This window comes from Cuculus canorus, chromosome 8, assembly GCF_017976375.1.
Source record: "Cuculus canorus isolate bCucCan1 chromosome 8, bCucCan1.pri, whole genome shotgun sequence".
Lineage (NCBI taxonomy): Eukaryota > Metazoa > Chordata > Aves > Cuculiformes > Cuculidae > Cuculus > Cuculus canorus.
The window spans coordinates 7,776,656-7,791,096 of record NC_071408.1 but is presented as its reverse complement, the minus strand read 5'-3'; the positions used below and the strand labels follow the sequence as shown (position 1 = coordinate 7,791,096).

At 36.9% G+C, this 14,441-nt stretch overlaps 1 protein-coding gene across 5 annotated transcripts in view; it reads left to right on the top strand.

Annotated features, from left to right (window-relative positions):
* COL11A1 (collagen type XI alpha 1 chain) overlaps nt 1–14,441 on the top strand; it is a 151,534-nt gene that overhangs the window by 60,643 nt on the left and 76,450 nt on the right. For all 5 annotated transcript variants that reach the window (XM_054073371.1, XM_054073373.1, XM_054073369.1 and 2 more), the window contains 11 exons: nt 3,702–3,755; nt 5,124–5,177; nt 5,286–5,339; nt 5,924–5,977; nt 9,109–9,162; nt 9,275–9,319; nt 10,662–10,715; nt 10,804–10,848; nt 11,277–11,330; nt 11,794–11,838; nt 13,192–13,245. In XM_054073371.1, the coding sequence (XP_053929346.1) occupies nt 3,702–3,755; nt 5,124–5,177; nt 5,286–5,339; nt 5,924–5,977; nt 9,109–9,162; nt 9,275–9,319; nt 10,662–10,715; nt 10,804–10,848; nt 11,277–11,330; nt 11,794–11,838; nt 13,192–13,245 (567 nt within the window). The remainder of the gene's footprint in view (nt 1–3,701; nt 3,756–5,123; nt 5,178–5,285; nt 5,340–5,923; nt 5,978–9,108; nt 9,163–9,274; nt 9,320–10,661; nt 10,716–10,803; nt 10,849–11,276; nt 11,331–11,793; nt 11,839–13,191; nt 13,246–14,441) is intronic.

Here is a 14,441-nt window from a genome sequence, read left to right as displayed (position 1 = left end):
GTGGTAAACATGAAACTCTACAGAAATAGATACTAAAGCAAGAGTGAGCAGAATGACCTTGCCTCACTATTTAAGCTGAATCTGGAAAGTTCTTACAAGGCATTCCCATAAGCAATTAAAAGCCATACAGATTGTATTTTGTTTATTTTAGTCCTGAATTTGGCTTGACTGCTAATACTGAATGGTCTGGAAAATGCCCCGTGTATGTTAAAAAAGATTTGTATTTGCAGAAGGTCTATAAGTGGAATACAACATTTTTTTCTGATTACATGCAAAACAACTTTTTGATCACATCTGTGTTTCCTTCTGTAATCCCTACAAACCTTTAAAAGGACAATACTCACAATGAAAGAATAAAACCAGGCAGGACGCTCAGCAAGCCAAAACCACCTGATCTATCTTACAATTGAAATTTCCTCTTTTAGGAAATAGGTGCTATTCAGACTCAATAAATCACCCAATGGGTAATTTACTATCTTCAAAAACCTATTATAAAGCATCTGTACCATGATATAAAATAACAAATGCTGCAGCTGAGATCATAAGCTTTGTAGAAGACTATTTTTTTCTAACTTTCTCCTAGGTGACTGTATTTGCCCTCCTATGTAGAGTGAAATTCCCTCCTATAGCTAGTACAGCATCCATATTTGAAAGATCCACATAATTTGGAAACTGTTACTTTGTCTACTGTGATGGCACAGCTAGGCTGGCATATATTTGGCCTCTTAATTTTTTTTCTATGTCTGCTGTAATTTTTATTTGTATTATCATTGTGTTGATAGATGCAAAGAGTAATGTTAGTATTTTTCATTAGCTCAGACAAGCATCTAGTTATAAAACAGAGACAGGAATGCAATTGTGCTTTTGAGAAATGAAAACAAGTGATCACTGTGTAGCCAAAAGAAAAGGATGATGCAAGTTTCCTATTGGTTTATTTCGTGAAGAAGTAGTGACTACAGAGATTTACCAGGGACGACTATAGTAGCATACATAGAAGACAGCAACAGAAGTTGCTGGAGGCCACCTGATTTTCTCCTTGCCTCAGAATGCAATAGTATTTTCCAAAGTAGTTCCCTTTCACTTATCCCAGTTGTGGAGATTCAGTCGTATCTTAGAGGTGATGAGACTGTATTGTAAGAAATATAGTTCCTTTCCCTTCTTCTGTGCTTCTTTCCTTCTTTCATGTGGTGCTTCAGCAACAGCTTGTAGCTGAGCAGTAACAACCAAGTCCTCCCCTTCTAACCTCCTCTTTCTCCCTCTCATCCTCACTCTACTAATGCACAGTGTCTTAGTTTGAAAGCAGGAGAAGCTGATGGACAAGCTTGACTATAGCGTCCTACTATTAACAACAAAATACTAGCCAGGCAATTGTCCACCTCATCTTGTGTAATTATAGAAGCATAATCCAACTGAAAGGTTGCCTCAGTGGCTTTCACTGCTATTACCTCCAATGACCACTCTATTAACAGAGAAAACCTAGCGGAACATTAAGACAATTATATACTGTTAAAGGAATATTTTAGGGAGCATAAAGAATACTCTGGATTGTATTCTTCCCTGATCCTAGCAGATTAACATTTTCTTCAGTGACTCTTGAAAGCTAATGGCACTAAAACTTTCGTAAGGTGTATTCTCAGGCTTTCAAGTGTTTGGCCTTATCTTCATATAGCAATCCACATAGCAATCCATGCAGCAATTCCAGATTATACTGTACTCCGAACTGTCCAGTCTCATGAACCCTGTCTTTCTGTTTAAGTGAAATTTCCTGTTTTCAGGTAAATTTTAGCTAAATATCCTGCCACAATCTCACTTCGGCCCTAGAAACTGAAATCACTGGACTTCACTTGGATTTTTAAGCAGACCTATACAGCAATTCTTCCCTAGAGTAATTTTTCCAAAGTAAATAGTTGCTACCAAGCAGAGAATTTGGCTTACAGACTCTTGACTGATCATGATTAGGTATGTAATACTTACAAATATGCAAACATGCAAATATTATAGTTAAAAAACTAATACACTATTTCCAGCAATGTATTGAAATCAAGAGAGCTACAGGATAATATTAAGTCTGTACAGACAAAATAACTATGGAACTGCTGTAAGCAATGAATTAGTTTGTAAAGACTGGTATAATATCAACAGTGGGTTGTTACACCTTTAGCTGAAGTATAACCTAGGCTCTTACTCATGCTTTCATGTTTTAAAGCCTTCATTAATTTCTGCATGCAAAGTTCAAGAAATGAATAATATTAAGAATAATATTAATAGTTGTTTTGCTTCTAAGCCACCAGGAGGCTCTAGAAATCCAACTCTTTGATCTGGCAAAGTTTGTGAACTACAGTTCCAGAAGCAACTACAGATTCTTGGCCTGTCAGTTGTTTGTGTGCCCAGCTTACTTTAAGAATGAAATAGTTGGAGCTTTTACTCTTAATATGAATTGTATTTTCTTAAATAAATTTAATAGCCAATAAGATACAGTTAGAAACACATCAGTTATTAAAAATCTTAAACGTAGCAGTGTCAAAGCCCCAGTCTATAGCTTCAACTGAGTCTGGAGTTCACATGCTTAACTGACATAGAATACAAAATCAATTTCTGCCTACAGGTATCAAGTTTTATTAATTAAAAGCAGAGCTTACACCTGGGAAAAACAGACAGACAGTCACCACCTACCAAAGCTACTGTTCTCTCCACTGCCAGTACCAACTCAGGATCTGATTTTCTGTTTGCTTAGGACCCGATTCAATACCTGTAAGGTCAGTGGAAACCTTTCCACTCCACAACGCTCTACTCGGCACTAAGCCGAGTCATGAGACCACTTATTTCTTTGTATGGTGAATATAGGAGGATTCGCAGTTTTCCAAGGTCTGTGAGGTTAGTTTCAAATTAAATACATATTTTTGATCCTGGCCTGTTTCAGAGAAATAGAGAAATGCAAAAATTCGTTTGCCTATGACAGTAAACTGCCTGTATTCTATGTAAGCATGACAAGACTTTTTATTATGTCTGTTTTCATGAGACAGCTATTAAGAAAACACAAACTTACTTTAACTAGGTCTGCCCCTGATTTCACACACAGTATCTTATGCTGAAGATCTGTTCTAGATCTGTTTATGAGAAAAACTTACTCTGAAAATTTGGATTGTCATTTAATTGTAGCAAATAGATGCAGTTATATAGATCTTCCACTTCTTCAGGGCCAAATGCACCAAGACCTTGATTTAAAACGTAGCTGAAGTTAGACAGGTTATTTTTATTGACTATAGTGATCTTTGGATTGAACTCTTGAGACTGTTATTTTCTGTTCGGCACAGAAACAGATAAATGTAAAAAGAGGTGGGTTTAATTTCTGTTCCTTTCCCTACAGCAGATGCACTTCTGTTTGCATGACTTATGTTCTTACTGTGCTCATATTTAGCTCTCAAATATTAGTAAGGAACAGAGAGTTATATTTGATCCCATTCAAATTGATGGAAGTTGTCTCTGTTAATAGAAAGATTTTTGGCCCAGTTAAGCCCAGTGTCTAGACAATACTGTATCAGGGTAAATCTGCAGATTCAAATGGTGAATTCATACCTCCTAATTAATAGGGGGATATTTGTTTCTTTTCCCTGTAATTAATGTATAGAAATTGAACGTAACTTATTAATGTAAATTTATTTTTGTATATTTAAACAATATGTTTTGCTTTTTTCATCAAGGGTGGACCTGGAGCAGCAGGTGCTAAGGGTGAAAGTGGTGAACCAGGTCCCCAGGTACAATAGTATTGCCTGTAATATTTGAGCTTGTTTATCTTCAAGAAAATGCATTCATATCACTTCGCAGAAATCAATCCGCGATATGCTTTCCATGTGCAATTGAAGAAAAATAGCTTTTACAATACTGTCCTAATTAAATGTGATAGCTGGATTGTTCATGTTGAAATATGAAACCAACAATCTTTGTATAACTGTGACCAATTTTCACATGTAGAATGTCATCACTTGAAAAGCTGTTTTAATATTGTCACTTCAGGCTCTTTTCTCTGTTGAATAATCCTGTGTCAGTGTGCAATTGTTTGACCTTGGACTCTGATCTTATCAGATCTCCTAAGGTGAGAGAGTTTTAATTTAGTTGGTAATTAAACAGGATATTTTCAAGAAAAAAGTGGCATAGCAATAATAACTCTTTACAAATCTGTGCATGATTTTCTTCTCAGTTTACTGTTACGTCAGCTCCTGAGCACTGAAACATGCTGAAATATTTCAGCTTAAACCTAAAAGTAATAGAGGTTTCTAAAGAAGTAATGGTAGGAGTCTCTGGAAAATAATTTTGCCAGAATCACAAGTGGTATTGTAGATTTGCTATATTACCAAATTCCTGTCTTAAAACTGCACAGGGATATTTACAGAAGAAAAATAAAACAATTAAACAAAAAAGCACTCTGATCAGTCTTTCAGTTTGCTAACTCATGTTTTTAGTATTTTTTTCCATGCCTACTCAGTATTTTTGGATGGCTAGTCTTTACCATTGCTATTTTTACCTGAAGAAGCTGCATTTGGATGGGGGATGAGAACATATTCACACATATTCCTACACAGTTGTCAGTGAATGTTACATGTATTTGAAAAATTGAAAAATTGAATTAGGTTTTTCAGTGTGGGGTAATTTGTTCTCTCTCCAGTTAAAACTGTGCTGTGTAAAGCTAAGAAAGCATATGAGCCGTTTACCAGCACAAATCCTTTTTATTGTATGAGTTAGGAATCTGAAATAAGCACTCCAGTTTTCATCAAATAATTATCATGTGACAAAAATAGTTTTAGCATGAGAGGAAGAAAGGTTTTCAAACCACAGAACTGAGAACTACATAGCCATGAAAAGCATGTAAGAAGCTTTGATATTAAAAGGGTCAATTATGCTGTGTATAGAGCCATCTCATGAAAACTAGCGATAAAATCGGTAGTAGTAAGGCAAATAAATGCCCATACTCTATTAAAACTAATAGGAATTTAGAAACCAGAATGTATCTTCTCAGAAAAAAAATGCATCTTTGTATATAAAAATGTCTTATTTGTTCTTGAGGTGTTTAATTAGCATTTTGCTAACATGTATATAATTCTAAAAATTACACTCTTTAAATTAAGGGTCCTCGTGGTGTTCAAGGTGCCCCTGGTCCAAGTGGAAAACCTGGCAAAAGGGTAAGTAGCGTATGGATCAAACCTGCTCTGGGTAAATAGTTTAAATATATCTAAATATTAAGTGATTCCACTGCATATTGAAGTGTTTTCCCCTTTGGGTTTTTGCAGGGCCGTCCTGGAGCTGATGGTGCCAGAGGCATGCCAGGAGAACCTGGTGCAAAGGTAAATAATAATGATACTGAGGCTTTATTTCAGTCTTGGAATGGGCTAGACAGAGTTTATGTAGGTACCACAGTTTCTTTCAAGCCAGCCCAAAATTCTTCTCTCAAGTGAAAATACTGAGGTTTCAGATAGCTGGGTCAGATGCAAGAGCTGAGAATGAATCACCCATTTAAAATATGGTAATTAATGGTAATGGCTAGTGGTCTGACCTTGAAGTAACTTGATTCTTGGGACATGATTCCTATCCCTCTGAGTCAGTTTAGTTACAGAGTACCAGTGAGGTCAGTTTTGCAACTGCAAAGTGCGTCTAGAATCAAGCTTTTCATTTCAAGGTGGACTTCTTTTATAAACAGCATAATTACAGCACAGTGAAAATGTTGGTGTGGCATCTTCTCTTGCTTTGATGCATAGAAGCAAATTTTTTGAGTGTGTTCTATGTGCTGCCCTCCATGTGTTTCCTTCAATAACAGAAGTGTACATATAACAAAAGGTAGACATTAACTTTTAGAGGAAAACCACAATTTATTCAGAGTAATACAGAATGTAAAAGTCATTTACTAAAGCTATGGTTTCTTCTTTCCTAGGGTGACAGAGGATTTGATGGTCTTCCTGGCCTCCCTGGTGATAAAGGTAACAGGGTAAGAAAAGTATGTATATTTCTATGGTAATGAATGGATAACATACAGAAATGAAACACTATTCATTAAGAATAGCGCTAAGTACTATACAAAAAGTTAAAATGGAATGCCATATTTTCATAATACAGAATAGTAGATATATATTGTCAGGTAATATATTCCTCATGAAACATTTTTAGTAACCTGAATCAATAGACACCAGTTTATATGTATCTACATGATTTAAGTATTTTTGGAATTCAGATCACATCTTCAGCTAGGTTTTGCTTCAGTTTTTCTTAGACCAAAAATTTTCTTATTTGCGTGTTGGATATCAAGTGATTTTTAAAGGAAATATTATTAGGGAAAGGAAATTAGCATGAAGTTTCTGTATCAGGAGCATGACAGGTTTTAACCTGCTGAGAAGCTCACTAAAAAAAATATAACTGAGTATTTGAATTACAAACTGAATTGTGTAGTGCGGCTCATTCCAAAAAATGCACCTTAAAGATCTGAGTCATCTCAGATAAGTTAGGAAAAAGTGAAGTATTATTTAAAACAAAGAATGTGCTTTCTTCTTATGTCATATCACCTGTAGGATGAGACTGCATCTTTCCCTACAAAGTGTAGAAGTAATCACAGCAGGGGGGGTCTGCTTTAAATTTTACCCTTTTGTGACCAAGGAATGAGTGTAGCTCTCACCTTTCAATGGGCTTGCACAACTGCTGCACTTCCAGAAAATCTCAGCTGCGTTGGCTACTGGTCCCTAATGTAGTTCTTTGTAATTGCATCTAAGAATACTCCTTTGAGTGCTCTTTGCAATTGGAAAAGAACTTCTAGTGTCGTGCAGAAATGTCTCGATCTTCTTTCATCATATTTTACTTAAAAGAGTGTAAAACAATCAGCGCATCAAAATTGAAATCCAGCTTGATCTGCAGGTGCCCACGAGAGGGGGCTAGACATTAAGGTCTTGCCATTGCTTCATTCTGAAGCCTTGAACAGAAATTGATTGAGAGTCAGGGAATACGTGTCTGCTTTCCAACCTCTAATACTGGAATTATCTGTCTGTGGGACCTCCCCAGTCATAAAGAAATTATTGTTTTGCAAATAATCTATTTTTTCGTATTTCCTAAACAAATTAAAAAATCTAAAATAGAAGGTTAATTTTGGGTTGGCATCTACAAAATAGTAATGAAAATAATGACTCCTTTTCATCATTTCTTGCACCACATTATTTATAAATCTAGGCATTCTCATGTTTCTATGGAAATCTTCTGTAAAAGTACAAACTATGTTCTTTCTGAAAGCAGCTCAGTCCGAAGCCAGATCAGGTAACTGGAGCTCTTCAGACTCCTATATACTGACTGCATATAATGCAGATATTCATTTCTCTTTGGCTTGTAGTGAAGAGCGCAGAAAGAAGAGGCAAGAGAAATGTGTTTGCTGTTGTAGTTGTGTTTCAGCCGTAAAAGAACTGATATTGAAACCCTGTAACTTTAGAGCAGAAGTTTTAGGACTACTTCTAGAATTAGTCATATTTGAACTGTGAGTTGCAAACTGGATATCTCTCTGAGGTTATGCCTCTGTAAAACACAGGCTATCGGGCAAGGGTTACTGGATGAGATGAGACTGGATGAGACCACATGGTGTAATATTCCTTTTAACATCAATATCTCTGATGCTAAACTTTTCTTATTTAGATTTACTAGATGTGTAACCCTTCTGCAGTATAAAAGCCAGCCAGACAGCATATACCAAAAGAAAAGGGCTAAGGAAAAGGAATGCAGGTTTTACAAGAACATTTCAAGGAAAGAATTAGAAAATTGATGAACTGAGGATGCTGATAATGATAGGAAGTTCTTATTGCATGACAGTGCCAGGACACTGAATGCGAGGTCCTGATTTAACTCTTACCTTCCATGTGTTTGCAAGACAAAAAAGGTAGTTCTTGAGGGGATGAACTATTTCAATATTTGAAAGCTTAAGTCAGTCTTCACCCAGTTATTGAATGAAAGCCAGAGCACAGATCATGTGTCTCGTGTCAGTTTTCAGAAGTGTCATTTAGCATGTAGAAAAACACAAGCTTTACCAGCAGATCACATTGAATAGTTTCAACTTAGCAAAATATAGAAGCTGCTGTATTTATTTATCTTAAGGGTATGAAAGTGCAGTTCATAGAACTTCATTCTCTCTATACTGATTCCAAATTACAGAGGACAGAAAGGCAATAGAATGAAGTCCTGACATCCCTAATGTTACATAGCTCGAGGGTAAGAGCAAGTTACTTAAAATTCCCCAAGAAAGTTTGAAAGAGTGAAGATTGGAGCTACTAAATAGTGACTGCATATACCTCTGCTAGGATCCACAGCAGTGGTCAGGCCCTTGGAGACACTGATAAAATTAAGGAAACCAGCATGAATACTTGGTTGCTGTCCAATGCCAGAAGGAAGTCACAGTCTAAAAACCCGCTGCCTAGAAAAGTCAGTCACTGGTGTTGGAGCTATGCAGCACAGTAGTTCTCTTTAGAAATGAGGAAAGAAAAATAAATCCTAAAAGTATGGTCCAGATTCTACTGAGGCTCTGCAATATAGACTTGAAAAGCCCCAACCTCTGAGGGGAAGTGTGCAAGTCTGGCTGCCTTCCAAAGCCTCAGACAAATCAGTCCCAAGGCTCTCAATGACTGGTGCATGGTTCTGAAAGCTGGTATTGCACTTCACTACAGATATTCCAGGGCGCAGTAACTGGTTTACTAACTTCCTACCCATGTACACATGCCTTATTTTACTGGCAGTAATACATTGTATAGAGGGAGGAGTAGAGTGCTGCTGAGACAAAGAAAAAATGTGGATAGCACTGCCTTTTGGAGCACTAGTTTTTGTATGTTTGGGAACATACAGAATAGTTGCAGAGTAAAATTTTACAAACACAAATAGTTCATTGTTTCAATAACATTCCTTTGTTTTTGTATTAAAGTAATAAAAGACACTAATGTAACAGTGTCTTTAGATACTAATGTAATAAAAGTATCATTGTGTTAAGACATGCTTTGACACATCAGACTTCAGCTAGTACATTTGTTTTCACTTCCTTTTCCATTCATTATTGTTTCCATCAACAGATGTATTATTTTAATCACTTCCTTTATTCTACAGGGAGACCGTGGCCCACAGGGACCTCCTGGCTTACCTGGTGAAGATGGATCAAGAGTAAGTTGCTATTTACACATTAAAATGTAGACTGGATCCTCATGTAGTGGGAATATGGTCGTGACAAATGTTCTTTTTTTCTTAAACTTCTATTCCCTTTGTACAAAAACAGGGAGAAGATGGGGAAGTTGGACCAAGAGGTCTCCCAGGTGAAGCTGTAAGCAGTGCTTTCTTATTCTTCTGTTTCTATTACAAACAAAAGTCACTATATTTTTTTTTTCCTTTCTATCGGACTGTTCTGAATTGCAGTTATAAAAATGACTGCATGTGTGTGTATAGAGGATACTGATCCTGGTTGAAAAGCCAGATTTTTTTCTTTTATTATTATTAGGGATGAAACGCTACTTACAGGATTAGAATTAAGTCAGGGATAGATCCAGTCAAATATGCACAACTTCTACAATCACATAGGCTATTTCTTACTCTACTGTGCGATATCAATCACTGTAACCCTTGATACATGAGAATATAACCAAGCATTTGTTGCTTTCAAAATGTTTTCCAAACATCTATTTATGGCTTCTTTTTTTTCACACTACTGTGCTTCTGCTTCATTGTGTGTATTTACACTTGTTTCACATAGAGAATTTCCACTGCTGTCAGTTGGAATTCTGCAGGTGCTGTCACTGCAGAGCAGAGTTCTGCATTGCAGGCAAGAAATCAAGCCTCAGAAAGGGGAATTTTACCCTAAATGTATGATATACTGCTGCCTACTTGCAAGGTGGGAAGAACTCACTACAGAATCAGTGTGTTAGTGATCTGTGACTACATTGTACATGAAGAGACTTAGGACTCAGTCCTGCCTACTTCATCAGTGTGACATGGATGATGACACATCTTATGGAAACATAATATTTATTTACATAGTATGAAGCCAAAAGATTATGTTCTAGACAAAATCTTTCTCACCTTTTTAGGAGAATACCCTTTTGTCTTTTGTGGAATTTTTTAGGGGTAAGAGGAACAAGTCTGATTTTGGTTTCTGGAATGCCTTGCATTTATCATAATAAAATTATTAGTAATTTTTAATTATTTATTGGATTTCTACTTCAGATTAAAGTACTGCTTTACCCTTAGAGTAGTAGTATAGAGTATGACAGATGATCGTGTTCTCTAAAGGCAGAAATACACACATATGCCACTATTCAGGTCAGACCCCCAGGCCAAGACACAGCTGAAACTTTGGTGGAAGATGCTGTGCCAGTGTTCTGCACCAGGAAATATAAAAAGTTATCTCTTACTGTTCTCTGAAATGACTGTACAGCAGCTCAATCAAAGCTTGCCCTACCACTAACATCCTCTTCAGACATATGGTGGCCCTCAGGAGAATTTATCTGTGATTTTTTTTCCTTTCTTCCTTTGTTCCTCCCTCAACCCCCATGCTGGCTTCCCGTCATCCTTCCTACTCCTTATGACATTCCTTGCCCAGTCCTGCTCCGGGGCCTCTCTTTATTTAGAAAAAGTGATGCAGGTAATAATAAGTATTTCTCCTCTTACAGGGTCCGCGGGGATTACTGGGCCCCAGAGGTACACCCGGTCCCCCTGGACAACCTGTACGTATCAGCTGTTTTGTACTTGCAATTTCCAGAAGAAAAATGGAAGTCCACTGAAAGTTGCTGACGTTTATATTGTTTGTTATAGGGCATTGCAGGTGTTGATGGACCTCCAGGCCCAAAAGGAAACATGGTGAGTAAGGAAGCTGGGAATTTGGAAGGGAGTAGATTCTGAAAAACTTTTCCACATTCTCTCCACTACGCCATCTCCTCCATTTAATTAAACTTTACTGTCAAAATATTCAGACTCATAATGATATTGCATAAAAAGAAATCTATTACTCATCCAAAAGGCCATACTTCTCTCAAGATCCTTTAGCACTGTGGACTCCAGTGATTAGGTCCTATGTGTGGGCTGTTATTCTTTATTAAAGAAAAGGCCGTGATATTCATTAGTATGAAAAAATACCATACTGAATAAAAAGTTGGTGGTAAAGAAGAGGGAGGAAACTTTAAAGAGGGTGGAACAAAGATGAGTTTATATTCGTTTTAGTACTGACAATGAAGATCTGTAGTGCAGAAATGCAAACCTAATTGCCCTGGTATTTTTTTGCATGGCAGGGTCCTCAAGGGGAACCAGGACCTCCTGGTCAGCAAGGAATTCCAGGCCCACAAGTAAGTATAAAATAACTTTGAAGAAATACGATGTAATGTGTAGCAAATGTTTAATAAATGGAAGTTACTGAAAGGTTAGCTTTTCATGTGCAAAACTGATAAAGCTTCAAGGATTTTATAAATAACGCAGCAAATGTGCCGAGGGCAGTGGGAGCAGAGTTTTCAAGTAAGCTTTCAGAGGGATTTTTCATTCAGGAGAAAAATGACTCATTCAGTGTTCCTGGAATGCAGCAGGAATGGCCACACCTGGAGGAGGGTTCTGAATAGGATCTTGTTACAGACCTACTGCCAGAATAGTGGCTTGTGCAAAAGTCTCACACAAAACTCCTGAACTAACTCATAGCAGGGGAAAAAATGCCACATATTTGCCAGTGTGTTTAAGCAGATTAATGAGGGACCTTTATTAGGGTGAATGTATGTATATTGTTCTCCCTGGTTTCTCACACTGGTTTCTTTTTAATAGGGTCTTCCTGGTCCGCAAGGTCCTATTGGACCCCCTGGTGAAAAAGTAAGTTACAGCATTATTCTGCTATTTCACAGTCAGTACTGTGCCACAGCCTTGCTTATATGCTTAAGGGCTTTGCTATGTTTTACAGAATAGTAACCTAACATCTAAAAATTAGCAGATCTTCCTGAAATCATCGGGTAAATGGATAACTAATGGAGGTCTGACTTTCCTTTTATGTACACCTTTTGCAAGCATAATTTCCTCCCTTCGTTTTAGATGAATTTTCTGTTATTACAGTCAGAATCCCATCTACAATATTAATCATACATTAATTAATTTCACAGCAAGCTGTGAAAATTATTTTTATCAATCTCTTTTTTTATAACAAACTTTTACCTACTCAAGTCTGATTCCATTCTCTTTTTTTAAGGATTATATTTTGACATAATTCTGCACTGTAACTGATGTATTGTAGTGTTACTTGGTCTTGCTTTCCTGATCTGTTTGTACATGTTCTTGTGGTTTGAAACAAGTCTTCTGTTAATTTAAAGAATATCACTAGTGAATTTTAAACTAATTTTACTTTTCTCTCCTCCTTGCTGAATTCCTGCTGTATTGATTCTTCTTTGATTTTGCTCCTCTTCACTGATTAAAATCTACTTTAGGAGAAATTGAAGGAGATTTTAGGAAACAAAATACATGTTTTTTACCTGCCTTGTGACTAAGAAGTATTATTCTAGCAAAATGGGCTAGGTCCACAATATATGCTTTCCAGAGACTTTCACAAGATGTACCATGCCTTTGGACTATGAAGGCTGGAGTTCTGTAACATGTACTGTTTGCCATCTGATCTTGTTGGTATCTTTCATATGGTGAATCCTTTTGTCCTGAAATTCTAAATAATAGTTAATTTTGTACATTGGAGAATTCTTCCCTATCCTGTGTTATGTGTGTGCATGTTCATAGGGAAATTCCTGAAGTTTGTTCTCAGGCAAGCATCTCAATGTAAAATATGGGTGATTTGTGTCGGGTAAAGATTGTAAGAACTACCCTTGTACTTATATATTGTATTGTAGTTTCTTTCTGGACTTAGTTCTGTTATATTTTTGATTTATCCCTAAAATATCCATATCAAGAGATTTAGCTATAACTATATTTTATAACATTATCTCTTAGAAGTAAATAATTCCTTTTTCTTTCCTAGGTTTTTTTTTAATCATTTTTTTTTAATCTACTCTGCACTTGGGGTCGGTTTGGCAGTGGTTCTAACAGAGATTAAAATACTAAAAATGTTTGAAGTTGTTTGTTGGTTTAGGACATACCAGTCCTCAGCAAGGGTGATCCTCCGTCATCCTAGCAAATGATAGAAGGTTCACTGTTGTTTTTAAGATGTCTCTCTGTTACTGCATTTAGGGACCTCAAGGCAAGCCTGGCCTTCCTGGCCTTCCTGGTTCTGATGGGCCTCCTGTAAGTAACCAAATATTTCATTTGTTGAATGTTTAAATACTTATTTCTGGGTACCTTTGTTGCAGAAAGAAAATGGAAAGTAAAAGCAGTGGTAAGTCTAGCTGGCAACAGCATTACAAAATCCATCTAAAACCTCCATATCCTTTAAGCTCTTAAACTAAGAGAGTTACATTTTAGATGCAGCTGTTAAAAATGGCTATGGGCTTTTAAAAGGTGGTCCCAGGTGATGAAATGGATCTGAAAAATCTGCGTGGATGTGTAAATAAACTAAGTGACACACAAAGGGCCAGATGCTGTTTCACTGTAATCCTACTATGTCAGTATGGCAAAGCAAATAATCTGTAAAAATTGTTTTCTGAGGAAACAAATTAGGCTAGATCTTTCTCCTTCCTGACCTAAGGTGCATATTGCATATTTGGGCTTCTTCTTTCATTGTCTACAGTGAGACAGGCCTAGGCCAAACTTCAGAATCTTGTGGTCTCTAGGGAATTCAGTGTAGCTAGGGGAGTGCATTCACTAGCGTGAATGGATTGTGTAACCACCTGACTAGCGTTGCTTACAGTTCCGTCATTTATCGTTCGTAATGACATGCATATACATTAGTTTTCTTGCATAAAAAACCATCATCCTCTTACACCTTCAAGAGCCATTACACAGTCAGTGTGACTTCTCAGACCATGCTTGTCCTCCCCACAACATTTTCCTTTACAATTATTCTTTTAGGTCAAATCTACCTTTCTTAAACCTGATTTTTAGTAGAGTTTTGCTAGGATAAGAACAACAGAACTAACTGCAGGGATTTCACTGCATAGATGTTTGTATTACAAATACAGAACTGCACCCAGGCCTCTCACAGTCTCTTTATTACCCATCAAAGTACCATTTTGATGGAGAATGTGGCATATGCAATGATAGTCAAGCTGGGAGTCTGTATCTCAAATCACTGTCTAAACATTTTAGTTTTTCCCCTTATCCTTTTCTGCATGCTGGGAACAATAATTATTTCCAAACATAAGCATTATTTTAAAATCTGCATCTTGTTAAGCTTTAAAAGCAGGGGTGAAATGCTGTGAGAGAGAATCCAGTGTTAGCACGGATCTGTACCTGATCTATATTCCTACAGCAATGAGTTGAACCCAGTCAGTAGCTAAGCACCAACCCAGTCACTCACTTACTCGCTCCTCTAAAGGCAAGAA